Source organism: Cuculus canorus, chromosome 2 (genome assembly GCF_017976375.1).
Source record: "Cuculus canorus isolate bCucCan1 chromosome 2, bCucCan1.pri, whole genome shotgun sequence".
In the NCBI taxonomy this organism is placed as follows: Eukaryota; Metazoa; Chordata; class Aves; order Cuculiformes; family Cuculidae; genus Cuculus; species Cuculus canorus.
Window position 1 is genome coordinate 65151307 of NC_071402.1, and position 25654 is coordinate 65176960.

The 25654-nt window shown below is 37.7% G+C and overlaps 1 protein-coding gene across 1 annotated transcript in view; it reads left to right on the plus strand.

Annotated features, from left to right (window-relative positions):
• Nucleotides 1-25654, plus strand: part of LOC104061008 (dynein axonemal heavy chain 5) — a 158324-nt gene that overhangs the window by 124386 nt on the left and 8284 nt on the right. The window contains exons 69-73 of the mRNA XM_054058697.1: nucleotides 218-485; nucleotides 1947-2068; nucleotides 3296-3643; nucleotides 7790-7978; nucleotides 16372-16504. Coding sequence (XP_053914672.1) covers nucleotides 218-485; nucleotides 1947-2068; nucleotides 3296-3643; nucleotides 7790-7978; nucleotides 16372-16504 — 1060 coding nt within the window. The remainder of the gene's footprint in view (nucleotides 1-217; nucleotides 486-1946; nucleotides 2069-3295; nucleotides 3644-7789; nucleotides 7979-16371; nucleotides 16505-25654) is intronic.

Genomic DNA, 25654 nt, shown 5'->3' on the forward strand with positions numbered 1-25654 from the left:
AGTGAGTGTAGTTTACTTTTAACAGGTAGAAGATGAGAGCAACTTGGAGGGGTTTGCTTTTCTCTGTACTCTGTTTAAATATGATTAATCTCTATTGATATAATAATTTTCTTTGTGGCAAAATGTCGCTGCATGTGGACCTATAGAAACAATATATGATGTGCATACTCCTTCTGAAGAACTAGGTAGAAAACAAACATTCTTTTTTTCCATCCAGAACATTCCCTGTTGTGCCATTTCAATGGGTCAGGGCCAGGAAGTCCATGCAAGGCGCCTGTTAAGTCAATGCATGCAAGACGGAGGATGGCTCCTTCTACAGAACTGCCACCTTGGCTTGGAGTTTCTTAGTGAATTAATGGACACCATCACGACAGCAGAATCTATGTGTGAAGGTTTCAGGACCTGGATCACTACAGAGGCTCACCCAGAGTTTCCTATTAATCTTTTACAGTCCTCTATCAAATTTACTAATGAACCCCCTCAAGGTACAAAACCATGGGTTTTTTGAGTCTTAACACCTTACACTTATTTTGTCTTTTAACCCTCATCTTTAACTGACTGCATAATGCATTAACCTGCCCTTCATTTATATACATGTGTTGCCACTGATTTCAGTTAATGAAGTCAGTAGGAGCTGAGGACTTTTATCCAAGGTCATATGTAAGGCCTCAGTCATTTAAACCTCTTATTTCAGTGTTCATCTTCCTTTGAACATTAGTAAGATGTCTACAAAATGCCTGATCTTGTGAAAGACATCCTGTTTCAGTGTATATACTCCACCCTTAAGAGCAGTTACTCATCTGCTGTCAAAAAATTTCTTACTTCTTTCTCTTTTCCTCCCTGCATTTTCAATTCAGTGCTCAGCATCTTTTTATTGTACTGAGACCCCTCCTTACCATTCAAATGATAACACTATAGCTCTAGGAGGCTATTCTATAAGTCAGATTATAGCAAATTTACAACTTGCATTTAGTAATAGAAATATGGCTGGTTTAATAATTTTCTGTCTTGCCACATAGATAGCACAATGCGGTAAGGCATTTCAGTTTGATTTCTCCATCTTGATTTTGGAAGTCTTTTATGATGCCCTTATAATATTTTGAAAAGCTGTTTAAATAGATCCTGTTCTACAGGATCTTCCAGAAGTAGGGAGTAAGCAGAAGGTCTTTTATTGCATCATAGGAAGTATCATGACTTGGACAATCTGTCCATTGCACTTGAAGTCTCTCTGTTTAGACTTGTGTTAAGCTGATTAGGTGGAAGATATCATAAGAGGGACCTGGTGTCAGTAACTCATGGTTGGTGTTGTCTGCCAAAGACAGATTATGCTTCAGCAACACTGTCTGAAAACATCTGGGAGTAGTGGGGCTTATGTAATCCATGGAAATTGCAATTGCATTGGCAACATCTGTCTAAAGCTGTTCTTGGGATATGAAATGTCAGTGTTCAAACAAACATCCCCAAGAATTAGTATTTCAACTAGCAATTCTCATCTCATCAGCTTGGTGCCTGTATGCCAGTTTGAGAAGCTGCATACAGAATTTTGAGATTGTTAATCTAAATAAAAATGTCTTCGGTAGAGCTAAAATCTCATTCTATATGTAAATATTTAAACACAAAGTTTTGGATATTCTTTTTGATTGCTATATAGTTGCTGAATACTTATGTTTATATTTCAGTTGTTATTGATAAAATTTAGAATATGATTACTTAAGTGTAATTCTTTCCAGACTCCTGAATTTAATTTGGTGTATCATCTACCTGAAATAAAATATTATGTCTGCTATGAGCAGCTGAGGAGATGATTGTTTCAAAGAGATTATTTGAAGCTGTAAATAAGATGATACTTTAAATTGAAATAGAGAAATCTTCTCTAACAGAAGTTGGAGTTATGGTTTCCATACATTTTTTTTCTCACATATTACATTTTTATACTTATTTTCTAGGTGTAAAAGCTGGCTTAAAACGAACATACTCGGCTGTTACTCAGGATCATCTAGAAGTGAGCAACATGCCACAGTGGAAACCATTGTTATACGCTGTAGCATTTCTTCACACAACTGTTCAGGTTTCAAAACATATTTCTTATCTTCTGTTATGAAGCCATGTTTCATTTATTAATGCAGGATGTTATTAAATGAAAAATATGTTTAAATGGAAATCCCAGATTGATAAATTAATATGAAAGAAATAAGAAAGAAAACAGTAGACCTGTATTACTGCAACTGTCTTAGAACTGTGGTCATGTTGATCTTGTAACTCCAACAGGGATGGTATTTCAGAGTATAAAAGGGCAGTCAACCACTGATCAATTAGTGTACCCTTCTGTTAAAGTCTTTGGGCATGGCTCTTTGATCTGTCTGTCAACTAACTAGCTTTTTACTAATATTTTAAATTGTAAAAGCATGTTAAAAAATTTAAAGCTTGGGTTGAAAAACCATAGTCTTAAAACTGCTGCTTTCACAATGAGAGGGGCTAAGAGGGTGAATATAATCCTTTCTGTACTGAAACCTGTAGGAGAAAATGAAAGTTGAAGATGATTCTGTGTCTTTCCATTCAAGAGTTCCATTAAAGAAAGTGCTTTATGGATTAACCACAACTTTTCATCATTCTGTTGATAGATTTTGCAGTGTCCTTAGTTTATATTTGGTCCCTAGTTAATTTAACTTTGTGGCACCTGTGCATCGATAGATGTGAACCAATGGAAGCCAGTGGTATGCTTGTCTTTGGTCTATTGCTTCTTTCTTTGTGGAAATTAGGAATATTTAAATACCAGATACTGTCCTATCAACTACATACTGCTACCTGCATCTGTAACTGATTCAGAAAGAAGTAGCTTTGGCTGCTTGCATCTGCACCATGCAGAAACATCAGTGGTAGGAATATACCTTATGCATAGGAGAACCACAGGCAATGGTCATGGCTGATGAGTTTGGATATGCTTTCCTAAAACGGTAGCTTCATTTTTGAAATTAAATCTATAGTTCTAGACTCACAGTTTTGCTGCACTTAAAAGAGAAGATTTTTTTCTTTGTGAAGAAGTTAATAGTCCTATTCTTTATTCACATCTCTCTACTTATGATGATAGATGAAGAAATATTTCACCACCAGATAATTAATCAAACATTTGGCCTTGTGTGTTAAGAAAAGAATATTTTTTTTTTAAAGTTGGTGAAATACAACCACAGGGGGACTACCGTGTTCTTAGCATATTTCACGTGTTCTTCTACACACAATGTTGTCTTCACGATTAGTATTAACCAACCTATTGCCTTTAACTCTATCTATTTTACAGGAAAGACGAAAGTTTGGTCCATTGGGCTGGAATATTCCTTATGAATTTAATCAGGCAGACTTCGTAGCCAGTGTACAATTTGTTCAGAATCATTTGGATGGTATGAACATTAAATGTGGAGTGAACTGGACCTGTGTTCGCTATATGCTTGGAGAAGTACAGTATGGAGGCCGTGTAACTGATGACCTTGACAAAGCACTGCTGAATACATATGCAAGAGTGTGGTTTGGAGAGCATATGTTTAGTGAGAACTTTTGTTTCTACAAAGATTATGTTATTCCAAAAGGGAAAACAGTTGAAGACTATCTCCAATACATAGAGCAATTGCCAGCAACTGATACACCTGAGGTAAAATATTTCAGTATTTTAAAGCGAGTTTTTGTCAGGTCAATAATTTAATCAGCTGTATTTTCCACAACCATGGATGTATAGGTCAAGATTAGCACATAGACCATTATAGTGGGTCTGACCAGGAAGAGGTAGGTGAGGCTATCTTAAAAAATTGGAAGAAGTCTCACACTCTTAGGCTGTGCTCCTCATGGAAGACTCTAACAACCCTAATGATCTACTGAGAGGGTGGCACAGCAAGGTTCAAGCAGTCTAGGAGATTTCTGGAGTGCATTAGTGACAAATTCCTGGCACAGGTAACTGAGGAGCCAACAGAGAAAGGCACTTGGCTGGGTCTGATACTTGTAAGCAAGGAAGAACTGGTCTGGGATGTGAAATCCAGAGGCAATCTTCATTGCAGTGACCAATATTGGAATTCAGGATCATAAGAGAAGGGAGTATGGCAAAAAGTAGGACCACAGCTCTGGATTTCAGGAAAGCAGACTTCAGCTTCTTTAGAGGTTTCTTCCAGGCTTGAAGGGATCCCATGGGATATGGCCTGGAGACGATAGGAGTCCAGGAGAACTCCTATATGTTCAAGAATCACCTCCTCCAAGCTCAAGAAAGATCCATCCCAACAAGCAGGAAGAGAAAGGCACTGGGAGGCCTGAATGGGTGGGCTAGAAGCTCCTAACTGAATTCAGACATAAAAAGGAAGTGTACAAGAAGTGGAAGCAGGGTAGGTGATCCAGAAAGACTATAGAGCTACTGTCCAGTCTTGCAGGGATAAACTTAGGAAAGTCAAGGCCAAAGCAGGAAAGGATTTTACAGGTACATAAACAGCAAAAAGATGGCTAGGGAAAATGTAAGTCCATTGCTGGATGGGGCAGGAGAACTAGTGAGAAATGATGTGGAAAAAACTCAATGCCTTATTTGCCTTAGTCTTTAATAGTGAAACTGGTCTCCAGGATTCCTAAGCCCCTGAGATGAAAAGTCTAAAACAAGGAACATTCCCCTGGTGGAAGAGGAATAGGTTATGGTGCATTTAAACAATGTGTAAGTTCATGGTACCGGATGAGTACACAGTATGGGTTAGATAAGTGTGCTGTGAGGTGGTTTGAAAACTGGCTAAATAACTGTCCCCACAATGTTGTGATCGGTGGCACAAAGTCCAGTTGGAGACAGGTCACTACTGCTGTATGCCAGGCATCAATACCGAGGCCAGTGCTGTGTAAAATCTTTGTTAGTGATATGGATGATGGGGCAGAGTGCACCTTCAGGAAGTTTACAGGAGATACAGAACTGGAATGCTGATAGACCAGATGGTTGTGCTGCTGTGCAGAAAGATCCAGACAGGCTGGAGAAACAGGCAGAGAGGAATCTCATCAAATATGGTAAGGGGAAATGCAAATTCCTGCATTGGTTGTCCTAATGGACAGCTAGCCGACCATGAACCAGCAGTTCACCCTCATGGCAAAGAGGCCAACAGTACCCTAGGGTGTGTTAGGAAGAGGGAGGTGATCCAGCAGGTTGAGAGGGGTGATCCTTCCTCTCTGCTGAACACTGGTAAGACTGTATCTGAAGTACTGTATCTAGTTCTGGGCTCCCCAGCACAAGAAAGGTATGAACTTACTGAATTGACTGTAGAGCAGGGATATGAAGGTGACTTAGTGACTGGGGCATTTATTATATAAGGAAAGGCTGAGAGATCTGGGACTCTTTGGCATGGAGAAGAGGAAGCTTAGATGTTTGCAACCAGTGAGTGTATACTGCAGTGGTCACATTAACTGAAAGACCACGACTTTCTGCTTCCTCTAGTACAGGCACACACGATGTTAGTTGAAATAGAAAGAAGTTAGTTGAAATAGAAACAGAAGTGAATCATCTGGATTTCTGTCTCACTGCTATTAAGCTGATGAATGCCTTTGGGAGTAAGTTATTATTGAAATTAAATAGGATTGAAAAAACTGTTTTTCTGTTACTGATAATGAGCTGGCTGAGAGGGTGAGAAGATTCTAAGGTCAAAAAGTAATCTTGAAAAGTTTTGAATCTCTGAAGGTAGTGAAAACAGAATGCAGGGGTATTTGTGCTGGAAATGATATACATTTTCCACGCGAGGGTAAATGCAGCCATGATAATGCAGCAGTGGAATCCATGAGAGCCCAGCTCATGAAGTGGTTCGTATCAGTGTGTGAACCGTGACTTTATTGTATTGTTACTTTAATGGATCTGGTTTTCTAAGAACTTGGGAACCTATCTCACAACGCTGCGATGTGCTTTTGAAGTATTTTGATGCCTGTAAAAAAATTTTATGTATGGTCTGATGTAGGGGAATTTTACCTTTGACATCTTTGTAAATAGAATCAAGTCCAGGAATGCCAACGTCTTTTTCTCCTTCAGATTTTCACTGATTAGGAAGAAAGATACAACTTTCTGTTTTCATTCCAAAATCTGTCAAAACTGCTCCTGGAAACCTTTAAGTTCTTTACCTACCAGTCTTCTTCATTCCACAAAGGATATTGTGCTAGGCAAAACAGCGTATCTTTGTTTCCTCTCCTTTACACTTTTGATTAAGAAAGAAAGACTGGATATTTTTGATTGTACTATCCTTGCTCTTTTGATGAAATTTCATCTTCTGATCAGAATAAAAACTGACTCCAAAGAGGGTGTGGTGGGTTGACCCTGGCTGGATCCAGCTGCCCACCAAAGCCCCTCTATCACTCCCCCTCCTCAGCTGGATAGGGGAGAGAAAACAGAATGAAAGGCTTGTGGGACAAGATAAGGACAGGGAGAGATCATTCTCCAGTTACTATCACAGGCTAAACAAACTCAATTTGGGGAAATTAGTTTAATTTCTTACCAATCAAATCAGAGCAGGAAAATGAGAAATAAAACCAAATCATAAAATACCTTCCCCACGTCTGTCCCTTCTTCCTGGCTTAACTTTACTCCTGAGTTCTCTATCTCCTCTCACTGAATGGAACAGGAGGGCAGGGAATGGGGTTTTTGGTGAGTCCATCACACATTATTTCTGCCGCTCTTTCCTCCTTGGACGGAGGACTCTTCACACTCTACCCCTGCTCTAGCATGGTGTCCCTCCCACCAGAGAGAGTCCTCCACAAACTTCTCCAACATGAGTCCTTGCATTGGGCTGTGGTTCTTCATGAACTACTCCAGCATGGATCCCTTCTGCAGTCCTTCAGGAACAGCCTGCTCCAGCATGGGCTTCCATAGGGTCACAGCCTCTTTCAGAGCTCCACTTGCTCCTTCTATCAGTGGTTCAAAGTTTGCAAGAGATAGTTAATACTTTTAATTAAATGAGGGCCTGTAAAATAAGTCACAGTGCAATTTCTCCTGGAGAAGAGCTGCAATTGTCAACTTGACAATTATAGACTTGGTGATGTTTCAGTGGAAGTTTCTGAGAAAGCTATTCTCATTCAGAGAAAGGGCAGCTTTGCAGTAATTCTTTGCTAGCTGTATCTTAAATAAAATAATTCAATTTCAGAAGAGAGGGAAGTAAGGAGTGGGAGACTTAAGCCTAAAATAGCTAAACCATAAAATATCCTAAATATATCACAGACATAAAATTTTTAGGTACTTCTAATATGGGCAGTGCTTTAGTCATTGTGCTGTGTGCCTTACAAGCCTAAGAGACTGAGTAAAACAAAATGTGTTAGAAACGGTAAGTGGTCTAATTGTTAAAGGGACTTCTACTTGAGCTGGTACAACAGCAATAGATGTGTAGAGACAAAGAGCTAATGGTGAAGGGTCAGTGTCCACGTACAACATATTTGCAACAAGCTCTCATCTGAGCCAGTGGAAAGGATTCCATTTGGACAGCCTCATGTCACTTCACAGCATGATCCAAAGCTGCTACATGAAGATAATCAGAAGATCAGTTTAAAAAAACCTCATTCATATGAATGAAAATGGTATTGTATATGCCATTGTATATATATTGTTAATATGTATATGTGTTAATATTTTTGTGTGCTTTGAGCCTGGTCCTTGGCCAGTTAAGTGGGTGTACTTCCACTGACCTATTCATACGTATTACGTCATAGAGCAGAAGATTTTCTTCCTTGTTTATCCATTTTCACACATTCTTTCATTGATATAATTTTAGAAAGAAAATTACTTTTTTTTTTCCTGTTTTTTCCCTTTAAGGTATTTGGACTTCACCCTAATGCAGACATAACATACCAGACTAACCTGGCTAATGAGACATTAAGTACAATAGTGAGCATCCAGCCCAAAGACAGCAGCGCTGGAGGAGGGGAAACCCGAGAAGCAGTGGTGCAACGTCTTGCTGATGAGATGCTAGAGAAGTTACCTCCAGATTATAACCCTCATGAGGTATATGCTACTTTGTAGATACAGATGTTTTATGTCTGTCTATGTTCTATAGTCTTATTGTGCTTCTTAAATTTAAATGGCATGTGTTTTAAAAAGCTCTTAAAATTATGCATAGCATTTTATGTGTGTTTTGGTTTATTGTCTAAAATACTCCTACACTGGAAACATATAAGTGCCATAGTACATCTAATTAGTCACCTTAAATTAAAAAAGCCATTAGACACTTAAGAAAGTTCTTGCCTTCCTTAGTAGCTTAGAGAAGGACACCAGTGCCCCTTGCTGAAGGGTCAGTGATGGGATAGTGGTTACAGCTTGCAATTTACCTACTTCTATTGTGATTCCACCATTAGGAATAATGTATTTTATCACTGACCTTTTCATGCCCCGGATTTTTTGGAGTTTGAGCCTGAACAGATTTGTTTGTCCATCTTTCCTTGCATTTTTGATTAACTGTTTCATTAAATAGAAAAAATTCAGCATAAAGCAATCTTGCATCAGTTTGTAAGTGAGATCTGGTGTCTTGCCATGTGTTTAATGAAGAGTAACTGTTGAAAACCCCTCATTTCCATTATTTTATTATTTACAATTCTGGTTTGCACTGATAGTACTTTTTTCTCCCCCCACTGCAGTCCAGGCTTGTGGGGCGCCCAGTATGCAGTATTGCAACTTGTTAAGTAATACTTCATTTTCTTCTCTGGCCAACTTAGAATGTCCACTTAGGTTACAACGAATAATCTTGGGGCCCTGGCAATATTTCCTGTCTTCTGCTCTACTATTCATCTCAGATTTAATATGTTTGGTATAAATAGCCTGTACTGTACTGTCATAATTCAACTCAGAGCTAATCTTTTCATTCCCCTCTTGGCAAGCTACTTAGAACCTGCAACTTTTTTTAGTGAGATTTCCTATTAGATTTTTTCATATAGTCATTTTTTCTTTTATCCCTACTTGTGTCTGGGTTTTTTGTCACCTACTTATTAAGTGATTCCCAGCAATAGTATATAAATAATTTATTTGTAGAATTTGGTTTGGAATCGAGTCAGTTTTCTGGTTTTCACATTATTATTTATTAGTAAATAAATATGAGAAAAAGCAAATAAGATTAAATATAGTGACTATAGTAATTGTTAACACTTAATTACTAATGTAATAGATCTAATAATTTACACCTTGGATATATACCTATAATCTATATCTTGGATTGTTCTCTGTCCTTTTCCATTATCCTTCCTATCAGAGTAAAGCTTTTTCATGGAACTAGTTTCTTGTAGCTTTATTCAGGTCCTTACTTTATTTTTTTTTTTTCTGTTTGCATAGCACTAGAATACTGAATGCCTGGAGTTTGCCGTGTTTGTAATATGTGTATTGAGCTATTGTTTTTCCAATGTCTGCTAAATCCTGTAAAGGAGTATTTCTTCATTCCTTTGTTAAACTGCTGAACTTTTTCCTTCTGGAGAATTCGTAATGCTTAGAAGACGTCAATAGTACTGGACTTTATATTGTAACCAGAGGGTATTTATGTCCTCAGATTTTACCTCTGGGAAATCTGTACATTGCCTTTTAGTCTTGTAAAATGCACACGTGCTTGTTTAATCCAAATTTCAGTTCTATAATAAATAGTTTGAACAAAACCTATTTTTCTTTGGCACTTCTGTTTAATCTTGGTCTCATTCACCCTCATTCCTTCTTGGTTTATTCACTTAAGTTATCTGCACAAAACATACATAAAGTAGGCCCCCCCTTTTCAAGCACTTCCTAAAGTCTCTTAGCTTTGGAGACAACCAGTTATGGAGCCAGAAGCTGTAGTCAAGGGAAAAGATTCTGGAGGGTTTAATTTGGAAGTCCCACTGTGCATTTTTAACTTGTCTCTATTTTATTACTGTGTTTGGGTACAATATGTACTTTTCCATGTCACTGTATAAAAAAAATCACCAGCAGTTGTTTTCATTGCTGTTTCACTCACATCATCTGTGAGTATAATAAGCTATTATCTTTTCTCATAATCTGCCAATCATACGTGCAGATTTTTATTTTCTTATGAGCAATCATCTTTGTAATGATGATCACAATTAGATAGTTCTTTGCTTCTGTACCATTTCTCTGACATCTTCTCTAAACTTCGAGGAAACTTCTTTTCCTTCAATTTACTTGGCAGCTGTTCTCTTATGAATCCAGTAAGGAGATTTGTGTTTGTACAGGACAAACCAATATTAGGTATTAAATACTTTAGCATCAGCTGCCTCCCGCTTCTAGCCCCCTCACTTTGTTCTTACAGACACAGTCAGAGAATGTCTTGTTGGATCTACTTTTTTCCTCTCTCTATTTCTTCTAAATGTCTTCTGAGCTCAGCACGTACGTTTGTTTCATTCTCTTACCAGTAAGTGTAGATACCACCTTTTCCTGGTGATTTTTAATTTTCTCAGCCTCTGTACATCTTGATCTGTGAATTGCACTTCTGTGGTTAATCACACCACTCTATTTACACACTGTTTATTCAGTCCACATTACTGATGGATGACATGGTACTTTTCCACAGAACCATCTGAAAACTATGTGTACTTTGTTTCTGTATCTTGGTAGTCTTTCCTTTGCTCTGAGTATCTGCAGAACATCCTCTGGTCGTTTTCCAACAGTTTATTATTGGTAATGATATGTTCCTCTGTACACCTCTTTGACTTTGTCTGTTGCATTACAATTTCAGATTTCACTTCTATGATGTTATGAGATTTGGCATTATTTCTTGCAGTTCCTGTTTTTACAGTATTTTTTCCCTCATTTTACCTAATGGATTTACTTATTGTCTCATACTCTGTGTCTTAGAACTCATTTGAGTCTTTACTAATGCTTTCTTTGTTGGAGGGAATTTCCCTTTTCTGCAGTACTGCCTAGTTCCATCTCTTTGCTGCAGTTGTTTATGTGCCAGAAGTGTGGCCACTGCTACACAAAAAGCAAAAAACCTGTATCAAACATGTTTCTTATCTGACCTGAAGCGCTGTTATACTGGAACCTCTTAGAAAGGACAGAGGTGGAAGCTTTATTTTTTTCTATAAAGAAAGCTGGCTTTTTAAATGAAAGTTTGCATAAACTGACAAAAAAAGAATGTCTAAAATACCAAAAAGAACAAAAAAAAAAGCAGAAAAGAGGGGAGAGTTCAGATGTTCTATGTGGGAGGAAGAAATAGAATTTAACAGAAGCTACAATTTAATAAGCAAATTAAATTAAGCTTGCATGTATAAGGAATGATATAGATGATGTAATTACTTCTTGTGATGTCTGAAAAAAAGAGAATGAGATAAGTTCTGTTGTTTGTCAATTTAAATCAACATTTGGTCATTCAGGACTTTATTACCTATATTCAGGACATTATTCACTACTAGATCTGTTTAACAATCCTGAAACAAATTAAAATAATATACTAAATTGTAAGAGAATGGGGGAACCTGTCAAAAAGATTTTATCATTGGATAAAAACAGTAAAAAAGAAAAAAAATTCATTAGTCCCAGCAGTGCGGCTCTAGTTTGCTTTTAGAAGAATATTGTGCTCCAGTAAAACCACAACGTGGCATTCTTTGGAAATCCAGTTACTGAGAGACTATCAGTGGAGAAAAGGAACAAAAAGAATAAGGAAACAAATGAAGGCAACCAGAAGCAAATACTCTTGAGGAAAAGTGGTATGTCCCTTTGCTGTCTTTGATCAGTTCTTGTGGCTCCCTTTAAAAAGCGTGTAGTGAATTTGCTCAGAATTAAAACCGCAGTAGATCAGGATAGGGATGGGTGGTACTGAAACCCATTATTTGCTGACATTCAGAGCTCTGGACTGTACTCTCTCTCAATACTTTGTGAATCCAGAGAAAGCTTAGACTGTTACACAGGGGCCTTCATTTCTCAATTATTAGCCTTTAGCAATGACTTCGGAACCAACAATTTTCAAAACAGGGCAACCATTTTACCCCATGATATATGCTGCTTCTTTTGTTGATGTGTTCTTGTAACACTTCCTCTCACCAGCCAAATAACTACTCCATGTCCACCCAAAAGACTATAAACAAAATAAGTCACCTTTGCATGCTTTATCAGACTGCCTCTTGACACAGGTGATGGAAAAGCAAAATAAACTTTCCTCTTGACCTAAAACTGTCTTCATTTTTCTTACTCAAAAGGCAAAGGCAGAGTAAAAATTCTACTTTCATGACCCCTTTTGCTTCTGGGTTTTTCCTCACAGGTAACAGAGAGATTAGTGGTAAAATGATCAGGTCCTGTCAGTCCATGTGAGTGAAGATAGATGCAAGAATTAATATCAGCTTGTCACTCACAGGGTTTATAATGAAAATGATCCTTGCAGCTTGAAAAACAGGTTGCTAGGGAATAGAAACGGAGGCATTCCAAAGGTACTGCATTTCATTGGAGTTTGGCTTTTAAGCCAGGTAGTAATGTTTGGTTTCCTTAAATATTTTCTGTAGTATTGATTTCACCTTTTCTCCCTGTTAAGGCTATGACTACATTAGTAAGTATTGCATGGGAATAGGCATTCATCTTGAAGACCCCAGGCCTGCATTAGATGTTTTATTGTGATATTTACTTTGGTCTAAATCTAGTCTGGGCCTGTAGACTGAACACCCATTAGTGGCTGGAGTACTCTGGAGTACTCTAGACTCCCTGAAGCATGCCATTTGGGTTAATTTAATTTGAAGCTAAGACAGTTTGTGTGCCTGGAGCCTACTTTTCAATGCAGTGTTTTGCTACGAAAAAGAATTAAATAAATAAATTCAAGGTCCGAACTCAAACACTAACATAGATGCTTTGTAAGGTGTCTCTGGTTTACTTACCAACCCTATCAGATATGATGGTTGCTCAGCTCTAGAGCTTCAGCCATTCTCTACGTATTTCACTACTCAGTTGTTAGCAAGGAAGCTATCCTTGACACCACTTGAAAAGAGCTTTGGCTTGGACGTGCCTGAAGCTTGTCTTTGTTATTCAGACCTCTTATTTAGACCATCTCACAGAACGATGGACTTCCTATTTCTGCTGACAAAGACTATAGCAAGTAACGAAGTCTAATTGAAAATAATTGCATTTACTGAAAATGATAGACAGTTATTACTACGGTAACTTGATCACTAATCAATAAATGGATAGAGTTCAGTAACTGCTTTTCTGCTGCATATCCTACGAATTATGTGGTGACAAAGGACCTGGTGACCTGAGGACAGCTAAGAATTGCGCATAGAGGAATCTGACACAGTAGAGAGATTCATTGCAAAATCACATAGACAGACCTGTTAGATTATGTTTTCAGTTGCTCCTTCCTTATATCACCTTGTTTTAGAATCGTAGAATCATAGAATCATAGAATAGTTTGGGTTGGAAGGGACCTTAAAGATCATCCAGTTCCAACCCCCCTGCCATCGGCAGGGACACATCCCACTAGATCAGGCTGCTTGAGGCCCCATCCAACCTGGACTTGAACACCTCCAGGGATGGAGGATCCACCACCCCTCTGGGCAACCTGTGTCAATGCCTCACCACTCTCATGGTGAAGAAATTCTTCCTTATGTCTAGCCTAAATCTGCCCCTCTCCAGTTTATACTCATTACCCCTCATCCTATCACTACATTACGTGAGAAGACAGCTGTTTACATAATGAAAGGGAGATGATGTAAGTGGGCTTTATGGAATTATTATATTAATCTCAGAATGGCTGTTTTGGTTAGTGAGTTTTGACCTTTGAGGTTTTTTTCCTGTCAGTTGGGATCCATCTCTATATGTCATAATAAATACAGCACTGGAAGTAAGTAAACTGATTGATAATAATTCGAATACAAACCCAGTCAATCATACCATAGATCTGGTATTTAAAACTAATCTTAACAGCAAGATTTCCAAGAAAGACACTATGTTACACCTAGTAAATGTCCCTATAGATAAAGATTGATTTGTATACAATAAGGTAGCAAGTATGTAATTTTTCTCAGTTTTCATATCTGGTTATGTTTAGTACTCCAGATTGAGTGCTGTGAATTTATCTAGGATAGATTAGCAAATGTCTTCATTAGTGGTTGTTCTGTTTGTTCACTCAATTTTTCAAAACACTACAGGTATAATATTTTTGAAGATACATGAAGAAAAATCAGAAGAGCGTTTAAATTCTTAGAAACAACTACTTAAATTGTATGACTATCAATACCGTAATATTTTAGAATATTAATTTCATCTTCTCTTTGTCAATTCATAAATATCAATATTTTGGAAAATAACCCTTTTAACAACATAGTCCATATAATTTTTCCTCAAATGGAAGAATGTCTTCCTCTAAATGGTCCCCAAAATGAACACATGCTTTGTAGACTAGAAAAAAGTATATTTCGTATTTAACGGACAAAATGCATGGACTATATCCTGTGTAATTTATCTCTTATTAGTGGAATGCACTAGACTTCTAAGTGTTCTGGGAAAAAAAAAAAAAAATTTTCGTTTTTGGCAAGAGGGAGAATTATCAATTCCTGTGAAATTTTCAGAAAGCAGAAACTTTCTCTAGATTTTGTATGAAGGAAATGAGAATATTCCATTGTGTAAATTATCCAAAAAGAGTTTATTGTCTCAGCTCTAGTCTCACAATAGCTGGTTTTAGTAGCTCTTTCACTTTTACAGGAAGAAACACATTAACACAGTTTATGAAATGAACTATCACACTGCAAACCATTAGCATAATTGGCTGGCATCTATTTCTTGGGCATTCTGTAGAACAAAGTCATAGGTCCTTGCCATTAAAATATGAGGACTAGTCTTGGTGATAGCTGTCTCTCAAGGAGAACAGCATATGAAGTTAAAAAAAGAGTATTTTATTTGACTTGAATTCGAAACTTAAGAATTGAGAATTGTCAAAGTATTTACTCATTTATATTAGCAATTATAACTACTCAACTGCTATATTATATTCATATTGCAGAAACTACCTATTGAATGTAATAATAAGATCTTTAGTAGTGTTTACTATGTGTATGAAATGTATAGTACATAATAGTGTGTACAATGAGATATATGAACCTACGTGGAAAAACACAAAGCAAAATCCAGTGGACTTCTGGCCTTGATGAAATAGCATGCATTATACCAAACCTCGTGGCTTTTACTTGTCTGCAGTAGAATTCCAATGATCTTCTGCTCTTTGAAAGAATAGACTTTCTAATACTTTCTTCAGCTTTTATTAGTAAGCTCAAAATAAGCTCTTAAATTATTTTAGCAAACTGTTCCTATGGGTCAGCTCTTTTATGATAAATTAATGGCTATATAAGTATCTGGATTTAGGGTCTTATTTTACTGTTTGAGATCTCCTTGAGTTCCCTTGCAGAATTTCACCTGTAGAGGGAAGGACTGGTTATGGCAAAGATCAGAGTTCAGGCTGTTTCTGTATGAAAGATGCTGCATGTGGCTGAGTGGTAGTGAATATGCAGAGAAGGACACTGGCTTTCTGAAAGCTGAGTCATAGTGGGCAAAACCACTTGAAAGTCTTAAAAATTGAGAATTCTGGTACCGTGTGAGATATATGCACCAGGATTTCTGCAGGTGCCACTAAATCTTCTCTTATGCACTGTTGTATACAGTGATCTTTGATATACATGGAACATACAGTGTGTGTCTGAAGCGTGTTGTATATGCATTATAAGCTAGAGTGAGGCAGGGAATGCTTTTGCTGCTGTTGCTGTGACATGTTCTCAAGTAACATAGAAAACTCTTCCCATTTTGAAACTGTCCTCTCTTGAATATGAGTAAGACTTTTTAATTTTTAAGGATTCCAAAAGCGTCTGCCTACAAAATGGTGCACATAATGGTGTAGCAGAATTCTGTTGCATCTGTCTTATCCCTGGCAATCTTGCCTCTCCAGTAATGCATCCATGAGCACCTTGTTTTGTGAGTGAGTCATGTACTATTGGAAGAAGCAACTTTTGTTTATCATTGTGCTTGTTAAGTCGAACTCCATTTGTAGCATTATTTCAACTCAGCAGGGCAAGAAGAGGTGAGCAAGTTCACCTAGCACAATTTGCAAAAAAAGAAGTTACCATCAAACATGCTTTTGTATAGGGTATGTGAGGTTTTTTGTAAGATCTAGGGCCCTGCAGCCTAACAAGGACAGAAGGAACTGCTGTGACCCTTCAAAAAGAGGGAACTTTCCCTCCTTAGAATGATACAGAAGCTCCTTTTGGTAAGCTAATGAGCTACAGTGTGCTAAATCTTGTAGTTGGCGCAGGACTTGTGTGCCCACCTGTTACAAAAAAGTTTCTTTTCTCAGGGACTGTGCAGTACAATTGAAAAAAAAACATCTTATTGCTTTCAAAAATTATTGCATGGGAAGCAGGAGATTTAAGTTCTATAATTGTTGCACTTTTCTTGTTTAGGTGAAAGCCCAGCTTCAAAAGATGGGAGCTATTCAACCCATAAACATATTTCTCCGTCAAGAAATTGACCACATGCAACATGTTATATCAAGAGTCCGAGCTACACTGACTGATCTCAGATTGGCTATCGATGGTAAGTTGCAATATTAAAAATCATATTAATTAAGGTACAATACTTATTACTAGAGGTTGCTTATAGGATATGACTAAATAAATATTCCTTACCTCTCTTTCTACCTCTTTCTCTTTTGTTGTCTACCTCTCCCTATTTTTCTTTTTCTCTCTCTTTATCATATGACCACTAATTCTAATCCTTAAAGCCTCCTGACTGCGTCTCTAAGGGCACTCTGGCTTAATTTATTCTGTATGCATGTGCTTCAGTACTGCAGTTCATGTCCCATTGCGCTACTACGCTTCTGTGATTCTCTCTAGGGTCTCAACTGTGAGCAGAGGAGCTGAATTGCATGATTTAGGTCCACCGGTCAGGTACCAGAGTCATTTATGAAATTAACCCAAGACATAATGATATAGAAAAATGTAGGAGTGTTGCTGCTAAGTAATTGAGAGACAGGGCACTCAGAAGTCCAGGTGGTAAAGATTCTAATTTAAGATGAGATTTGCAGTGTTCATGAAACTGGTTATACCACATGTGATGTCTCTAAATGGAAACTGAATTTAGCAGGAGGGCCAGCCAAAAGATAACAATAGGGTTCTGCTTTTAGCCATCACAGGAGGTAGACAACAGCACTCTATCGCTTAGAGACAGGAGTATGTGACTGAAAATAAACAATGATGAATGTAGTTAAAGTAAATCAAGAGTAAGGTGACTAGAAGGAGATGGAAAATTTGATCTGAAAAGGAGTGAGATAAAAGAAGGGAGATGCTGTTACTGTCTGCATTTTTGTTTTCACTTCCTATTTTGCTCTTCTGCAAGAGCTGAATAATCCAGGGAAAAAAAGCATACTGTTGCTCAGCCAAGCTCCTTGAATTAACAGTAAATGAAAATGAAGCAGAAATGGTTCAGTTCCACTAGTTAAAATCTTACTCAAGTCTCCAACAGGGAGGCAGAAAAGTATCTGAGGCAGCAAACTATACCCACAGGGAGAAGGTCAGAGTGCCTCAAAGCTATTCCCTTCTCATATAGGCAATGGCAATACTGTGATCTGTCTTACTGTTGTTTTCCAGTGTTCTGACGATAAGTCTTTTGACGATAAGTCTTTCATGAAGGGAGATTTATTTTAATTTGTATTTTTGTTATATAAGAATCAAAAAGGATGGGGTTTTTTCCTATGTGTATGATTCACTGAGGCAACAATTCATGCTTCAGAAACATCATGCCTATAATCTGAATCTAGGAAAGAGGTTTGTAAATGTGCCCAAGGCTACCTGGCTTCCATATCCTCTAGTAACCTATGCAAAGATCAAGCTGGAAGAAATAATTGTCCTCTCTTTCAACGCTGAGCTGAAAGTTCCCTTTTATATATGCGTAGAGTCCCTTTTCAGGTAAATGAAAATAATTCTTTCCATCCAGGAAAGTATTAATCTTTCCTTGATTGTGACAGATATATTTAAAGTCTCAAAATGTGCGATATTTTACAGAGGGCTGGTTGAGTAACATAATTTATTTGCACTTAGTATTCAGTTCCATAATGGGCACAGTCCTCTACAAGGTGTTTAAGCAAGTTAGTACTGTAACTTTTGTGCAACCCCCTAAAACATTCTAATTTTCTTAGGGACAGACAAATTAAATACAGTAAAAAATTGCTCTGAAAACAAAATTGCATATATAGTTAACAATAACGATTAATGGCCTCTGTCAGATTCATGATACATCAAGTGCATGTGGTAGACCCTTAATTAGGGGATGGAAAGAACATTTAGGCATTTTCTGTTTCCTCAGCAAAGGAAAAAACTCCAAACTCTCTGATACTAGATTCTTCCCTAAAACTAGTCAATTGCAGTGCTCCTTTTCCTTTACAGTGACGTAAACTGATCTGCCTGCTCAAAGAGGACGTATAAATTTTGACATCTGACCTGGCCATGCATCTGGCTCTGTCTTCATGAACCTGTTAAGACCTGAGCACCCACTTATAGCAGATCTTAATTTAAAACCAATTTTGTGTTTGAGAATATATTGCGTCTTCATTTTGTGTCATGTAACTTTGTGAAAGAAGATTTGAATTTCTGTAGGTTGGATGTCAATAGATGGACCCTGTTATTTTGCTGTTGTTCACTTGAGTTACATTTGAGGTAATATAAAGCCCTCCTCAGTGACAGCTAATGTGCAGCTGAACATTGTTGAGGGAATTAAATGAGCCAATTTTGTCCCTCTACCCAGAGGGCAGATTAAGCAGTGTTCAGCTTTTGGGAGGGATGAGGATGCTCAGCATGTGTCCAGCGTGTTGGCTGCCATGCCCCACAAGCCTGCATCTCCACTAATAAACTTTGCTGCCTGGAGGGATACTTTTTTTGGATTCAATTGTAATAATTAGATTGTGGCCGCACTTTGTACTCTCAATTATGTGCCAACTATTAGTTCTGTTTTATTTACTTATTGATTGCCTAGAATTTATTTCACAGTTGGTATAATACAGAGTTTCACATAGATCAGAAAACAATGATTGTCCTCTCAAGTGACCTAAATAGAGGCAATGTTCCAATAAAGAAATCTTTTTACAGACAAGGAAAGAGCTGTTTTCTCATCTTTTTGTCTGGGGAGCAGTCTGGGGAGTTTTGGCTTGAACCAAAACTCCAGATCCTAATGCGATATCGCCACCAGGCCTTGAGCCCCTGGCAGAAGGTGATCATATTCTTTGTAGGGCAATATTTGTGCTATAGAGTTGCTGTGTACATACCTTATCTCCCTGGCTGTTACTTGAGGAGTGGGTCTTCAAACCCTCCTCCAACTAATGAAGATTTTAAATGCAATAATGTCTTCAAATGCAGTAAAATCTAATGGCCCTATTGGTTATTCCTAGGCTCTTAGAGTTTGTTTGAGGAGTACTGAATGTGGCTTATCTGTGAGACTGGTGGAGTTCTCCTTATTTCTTCATGCACTGAAGTAGGAGTAGTAAGTGTTTTAGTGGCACCCTGATGTGTTGTCTATCAGTGAAGAAAGTGAGAAGAGAGACTCCGTGGGAGTTATTCCTAGTCTCCCTTGAGTGGCTTCCATGAATCTCAGCAATGGAGCATGCTTGTACTAACACTGAAAGTGTACATTGAAATCTTGGCAATGGAAATAAGCACAGCTTTTCACTTGGTTTTATATCCTAATTTTTTAAACCTACTTAACATTCTGTTTAAGGGCTTGTCATGAAAGAAACAAGTGCTTAACTCATTTATTTATGAGTATATCTAGATTGTACTTTGGTTATAAAACCACATCCACTTGGCATTTGCTTCTGGTACCTTATAGCTTTGTGTTTTCTAACTAATTCTTTGGAACTGCCCAATTCATGAACAAGTGAAAGCCATATAGGAAACCTTGAATTTGTTATCATTGCATGTCATGTATGTACCACAGGATCACAGAACTCCTGCTGGTATTTGTGCAGTGCTTGCAGAAGTAGGAGAGAGAAGTCCTTTTCCTGTTAACATATTTCCTGAGGATGTAGCAATCCCTCTAAAAGCTTTTACGTGACTTGTAATGTGTAAAGATTAGTTTCTGCAGGTCCAGAGTTTTTGTTCCTTTCATTTTTCTTAGTGCTTACATGCACTAAGCATAGTGCAAATACGCATGGGAGTCATAAGCCATAAGACCAGCACAGAAGGCAAAGAACTGGAGTCAGTGCAAAGAACTACTTCAGAAGTCATCATAGCATTTGTCATGGGGAAGATCTACAAAGCTTAAGCAAACTTTGCACTGCAACTACTACTGCACCTCTCATGTTACAAATCTAGCAAATTTTAATGCATGTATTGCACACCATACATAACCTGCAGGCCAGGACTCGGAAAATAAAATAAATCACAAATTACTCTTATCCTACGCTGCAAGAGAGGGCAATCAGAGCTTTTGGAATAATAGGATCAGGAAAAAGGATATTGCTAAGGGTAGATGGGACTTTGCTATTTACCTACTTTTTACCTACACAGATATATACCATGTGCATGTTCTATAAATATTTCAGGTCTATGTTTATGCCAGGTCAAGAAGTGTGAGAAAATACAAGTGAGACTATTGACAGAGAAGGTATTGAAGAAAAAAAAAACCCATGTTTATATCTGTTTCTAATATTTTGGAACTTTATAATTCAGACAAAGCTGAATAATAGCTGTTAGTAAAAGGGCCTTGAGGAGTACTGGTGCATTTCACTAATTTCTGTACAACTCAGTAATATAAAAAACCTATTAAAACCTCTTTCATTACCTGCTTTTAGCTCCTCACTATCCTTTTGTTGTGCTGCTAACCATCGTGTTGGCTTTAGGTATTTCCTTATTGTCATTCATGTAAGAATATGTTGAAACACCCAGAACTTCATGTATACAATAGATAGCATAGAGTTCTACATACACAATAGGAATCAATTAGAATCTCTATATCATCTACAAAATTCATGTTAAGTCTCTGAAAGAATGAGATAAAGATTCACTATATTTTTTCAACTCAGAATACTATGATTTTGACAGTAGTGTTTGCATCATTTTGCTGCAAAGAATTTCTGTTCATTATGTTGGCACCTTACAAGAGGGATATCAATGAAATCCAAAGAACCAAAAGAGCTAGCTAATGATTTTTTCTAATCTATGTACTGAAAAACTGAAGCTCAGGAAATTAGTCTTGCCAGAGTGCAGATGAAAGGTTATTTCCGTGAAGGGAAGGAGTAGGGCTTAATTTCCACTGGCTGGAGAAACTCTGTTGTGACTTATAATGCTTTAAGACTGCTAACAAATACGAATTTAACTTGGCCTGCTGGTGATGACAATAGTCTTTTGGACTGAAAGATCCTGGGCTCTTGCCTTACTGGTTCTTATAATGTGTGTGCGTAAAGCTTGTAGGGCTCATCTGTGTATTCCACTTTAGGATGAGAATTTTATTTGAAGATGATTAAGAGCACTCAGTGAGGACATTAGTGGAATGTAGCAATGGGGAATTCAATTGTGGAATGGATGGGATGAGTCTAGTATGTGTTGTGGCATAGTTGCTCTTGGCTCAGCAGCTCTCATCAATTATTTGCTTCTCATCCTGATGAGGATGCCAGAATGCCTCCTGTTGTCTTTTACAAAGTATAGCGTGTTATTTCTGGGCTTCTTCATAAGTGTTATGTATGCTTGCCACGATGCTGGCCAAGACAACTGTTTAGAAACACACATTGCACATTTAGGAGAAACTGCAGAAAACATTTTATCTGCCTGTTCTATTACTTTCACTCAGGGTAGTGATTTGTATTACTTTTTGAGAGGCATGCATGGACTTTCATCTTCAAGTAATTGTTTTAAAATTTTTATTTTCAGTCCTTTGGTGGGTGTAGCCAAGTGCATTTAATACTGGAGCTGGTAAGTTTTTGGAACAACTTGCAAAGTTACTTTCAAATTGCCTTCTTTCTAACTGAAGGAATTAGATGTTGTAGGCAATATAGGATTTACGTGCTCTTCTATCTGAAAAATCGCATGCTTCTCAAGTTTCTCAGTTCCTTTCATCTCTCCTGACTTGAAGAATTGTATCAGAGCATTCTGCACCCAAAAATGAAGGTGGAAAACAAACATGAAGCAGAACAAGGGCAAAGGTTAGGTGCAGCAGGAGAGAATACCACAGTACAAGTGAAAAATAGAGGGAGTATTGTGCATTGCAGGGCTTGACTGCTTGATTTACTTTTCCTGTTCTGGAGACCAGGAGCAAAAGGAGGTGATAAATTGTTGAGGATTTGGGGATGAAAACAGCATGGTGGGGTTAAATGAGTTTCTGAGAGCTTCCTAGCAGTTATCTCCAAATGGTGAAGTGCCCAAGTGCTGTCCAGGTGAAGAAAGAGGCAAACACCGGAAGAATTGCCTGAAGCAGAGTAGTTGATTTCTTTAAAGACAGCTGTGGTAGTCATTGAGCTACAGAAACATAATAAAGCTTACAAAAAAATTTAAAGTTTTAGGTATGGGTAAACATACATTAGCTTTTCCTGGTTTTATCTAGTACTTTGTTGAGCTTGTACCTTTGGGCCGAATAATAAATAATGCTTTCTTTGGGCAAAGCACAAGCAAGTTTGCTGTTGCCGTAAGGCAGAAAGGGAAGAACGCTTATGAAGTTACAAGTAAGTTGAGATTTTGTATTCAACACATTCAATGAAGAGGAGGGAGTTACCACTTGGTGGTGGAGGCAAGGAGTGACTGGTCCAATAACAAACCTGGTTGGTTGGGAGGTAAAATTGAGTGGGGATTAAAGGCTGAAAAGATCAACTTCTATAATTGCAACTGTGACAGTCAAGAACGGATTGATGCTTTCACTGAGCTTTTTCTGCTGTGTATCATTAAGGCTTGCTTAACAGATTAATTGTCAAGCAAGTATTCTCCTCAAGGGATTGTCTCCAATCCTGTTGTAACAATGTCAGCTATTGGCAAACTGTACTTGGTGGAGAAACTAGCTTCTCATCTCATTTGTATCCTGCATAATTATTCGGGTTATTCTTGATTCACATCTGTGCCTGTGGGAAGAGAATCTGTCAGTGGATTGAGGCTTTTTTTGGTTCATGCTCGAATTTAAGATCCTTCCTTTGATCCTAACTTTATCCACTCATTTAAATGAGATATGCACATTTTCTAGTCCAGATACAGGCTTTCCTAAATGTGCAATTCAAAATGTAAATACAAATCTTACAAATTCCACAATTTTCAGGTTCAGTTTGTGGTAGGTATGGTAGTGAAAAGGGGAAACTCCATGAAATAATTCACGGTCCTGATGTACTCCATTCAAAGCATTATATCTGTTGAATGAATCACTCTGAAACCCGATCTATGTAAAAGAACAGACTATTAACTTTAATTAACAATAAAAACTAGATATATTCAGAACTGAGTAGCTTTATTTGGCTTATTCACTACACAGCAGTAGGATAGCTTTAGATGTGGTTTACAAATAAGACAATATAGATTTAGGGCGATGAAAAAGAAGTATCCTAATTTCCAAACTGTTTATATTGTTCAAACAGTATGGTTATAATACATATTAATTTGAAACATGGAAATACCCTAACGTCACTAACTGACCTGACCTTTCATCAGTCACTTTCAGATAGGCTTTATTCCATTCAAGAAAGGGAATATCATGAAATAAACTCCCAAATAATCACATTATAAACAGCTGGCCTGTCTGATCCATGGAACATTCAAGCCTGTCATGTCAAGTTCATAGGACATTCAGTCTCTTCATGTAGTAACCAGTGTTCTAAGCTTCTCGGAAGTTAAATTCGAGAAGCCTCTGGTGTTGTCTCTCTCATTCAATTTATCAAATATAGTCTTTTCAAACACCTATATCACCTTTCTCCGGAAAGGTGCTGTTATTTTTCTCATGTGTTGCTAATTTTATTTCTGATGATATTTTATTTCTTAAAATATTTTTATTTTTATCAGTGTATTTTAGTTTCAGGTATGCATCCCAATGCCCTCAGATGTCATTTAGTGCTGAAATTCAAGCACTGTATGCCTACTGCCAGAGATAACACCCACTCACTAGGAGTATTTATACAGCTATATGGGCAAGGCCAGAACTGTGAACATATCTCATCCTTGAGAACACTCTGGTTTAGCGTTCTCAGCAGCTGCTCTGAGTCACAATGGGCAGACATCCTAAGAGATTTCACCATGCCTCAGGGCAGAGACTGGTTGTATCTCTCTACTTGAAAAGCTCCAGCCTACCCACAAGAACAGGGAAGACAGCATGGTTCTCTCACAACCCTTGTTGCAAGAGAAGCTTGGCTGCATCAGCCTGAAGACAAGGCAGAACCAGAGATTTTCAAAAGCGTTCTTTGTTTCTTAGTTCAGATGGTAATGATCCCCAGGGCTCAGACAGGATGCTTTTCGCTTGTTTTCTGCCCTATGTGCAGTTGCTCCAAAGTTGAAACCAACATGTGTTGCATTATTTTTTTCCACTTTCTCTGCCTCCAAAGGGTGAATAAAGTGTATGGTCTAATATTACATTTTTCTGGGCAAAGGGAAGATGACACAGAGTGGCTTCTTTCTTAAATGTTGGTGCTCTTGGTTTTATGATAGAGAAGATTTATACCCAAAGAGAAGGTTTATTGTGTTACAAAAGACATCTAGCTGTCCCAAAGCATGATGCTGAAGCTGACTATGAAGCCATTATAGAGAACGTAACATAGGCAGTATTTTTTAATATTTTCAGTTTTGTAGATGTTGATGGTTTTCTCATAGCATTTGTTGCACAAAAGTGGTGTGTATAAAGGAGAGTAGGTCATTATCTTCTAGAAGAAAATGAAGCCTATTTGCCGTTGATATGTAGTTGAAAGTGCCAGATTTGCACACGTTGTTATACAAGTGTTTAGGGTAGCCACTGCATTCTTGTAAATTAAAAGGGGATGTTTGGTTTCTGGATATTCTTCGCCTTCCCCTGAACTGGGACCTGCCAGCATCAATGGAAGGAAGGGATTTAAAATGCTTACAAGCCAAATTTTCATGCAGATATGCTTGGATGGGCCACTGCAGTCAACCAGACTGCCTCTCTTTCCTTTACGTGTTCTGTGATGGAAGCCATCTAATTCTGTTTAGTATCTCCTGTAATCCTTGTAGCAATTATAGCTATTTTGTGTATGATGATGCATTAAACATTGGTATTACATGACCATTTAATTGGAATAGGTGCTACCAGACTGGTTTGTATAATTTAAAATATTTTATCTGGATTAAAGAAGACATGCTAAAGCATGGCCATGTACCAGCTTTCAGTACTATTGAGAGTTTGAATGGATAAGATGTAGGAACTTCTGTTGTGTGGAATGGTGAATATCACTGAAAAATCACTGTCTTAGTATGTGGCAATATTTTAATGGAGACAACAATACTATGCCTGGGATATGTGAGTACGCACTGCCACTGCCAAATAAAATGATAAAATCTTGCCTCTAGCTTTATTCTGTGTACTGCTTTCCCACTGAGAATCTTGATAATGGAAATGTACGAAGTTATCATTAATAACAGTGAATTTCATGAATATAATCACTGTCAGTGCATGCTTAGGATATAGATGAGTTGCACAGTATATCTCTATAATTGATTATGTATGTAGGAACCATTAAAGTATATAAAACAAGTTTTAAATGATTAATCACATTCCAAACAC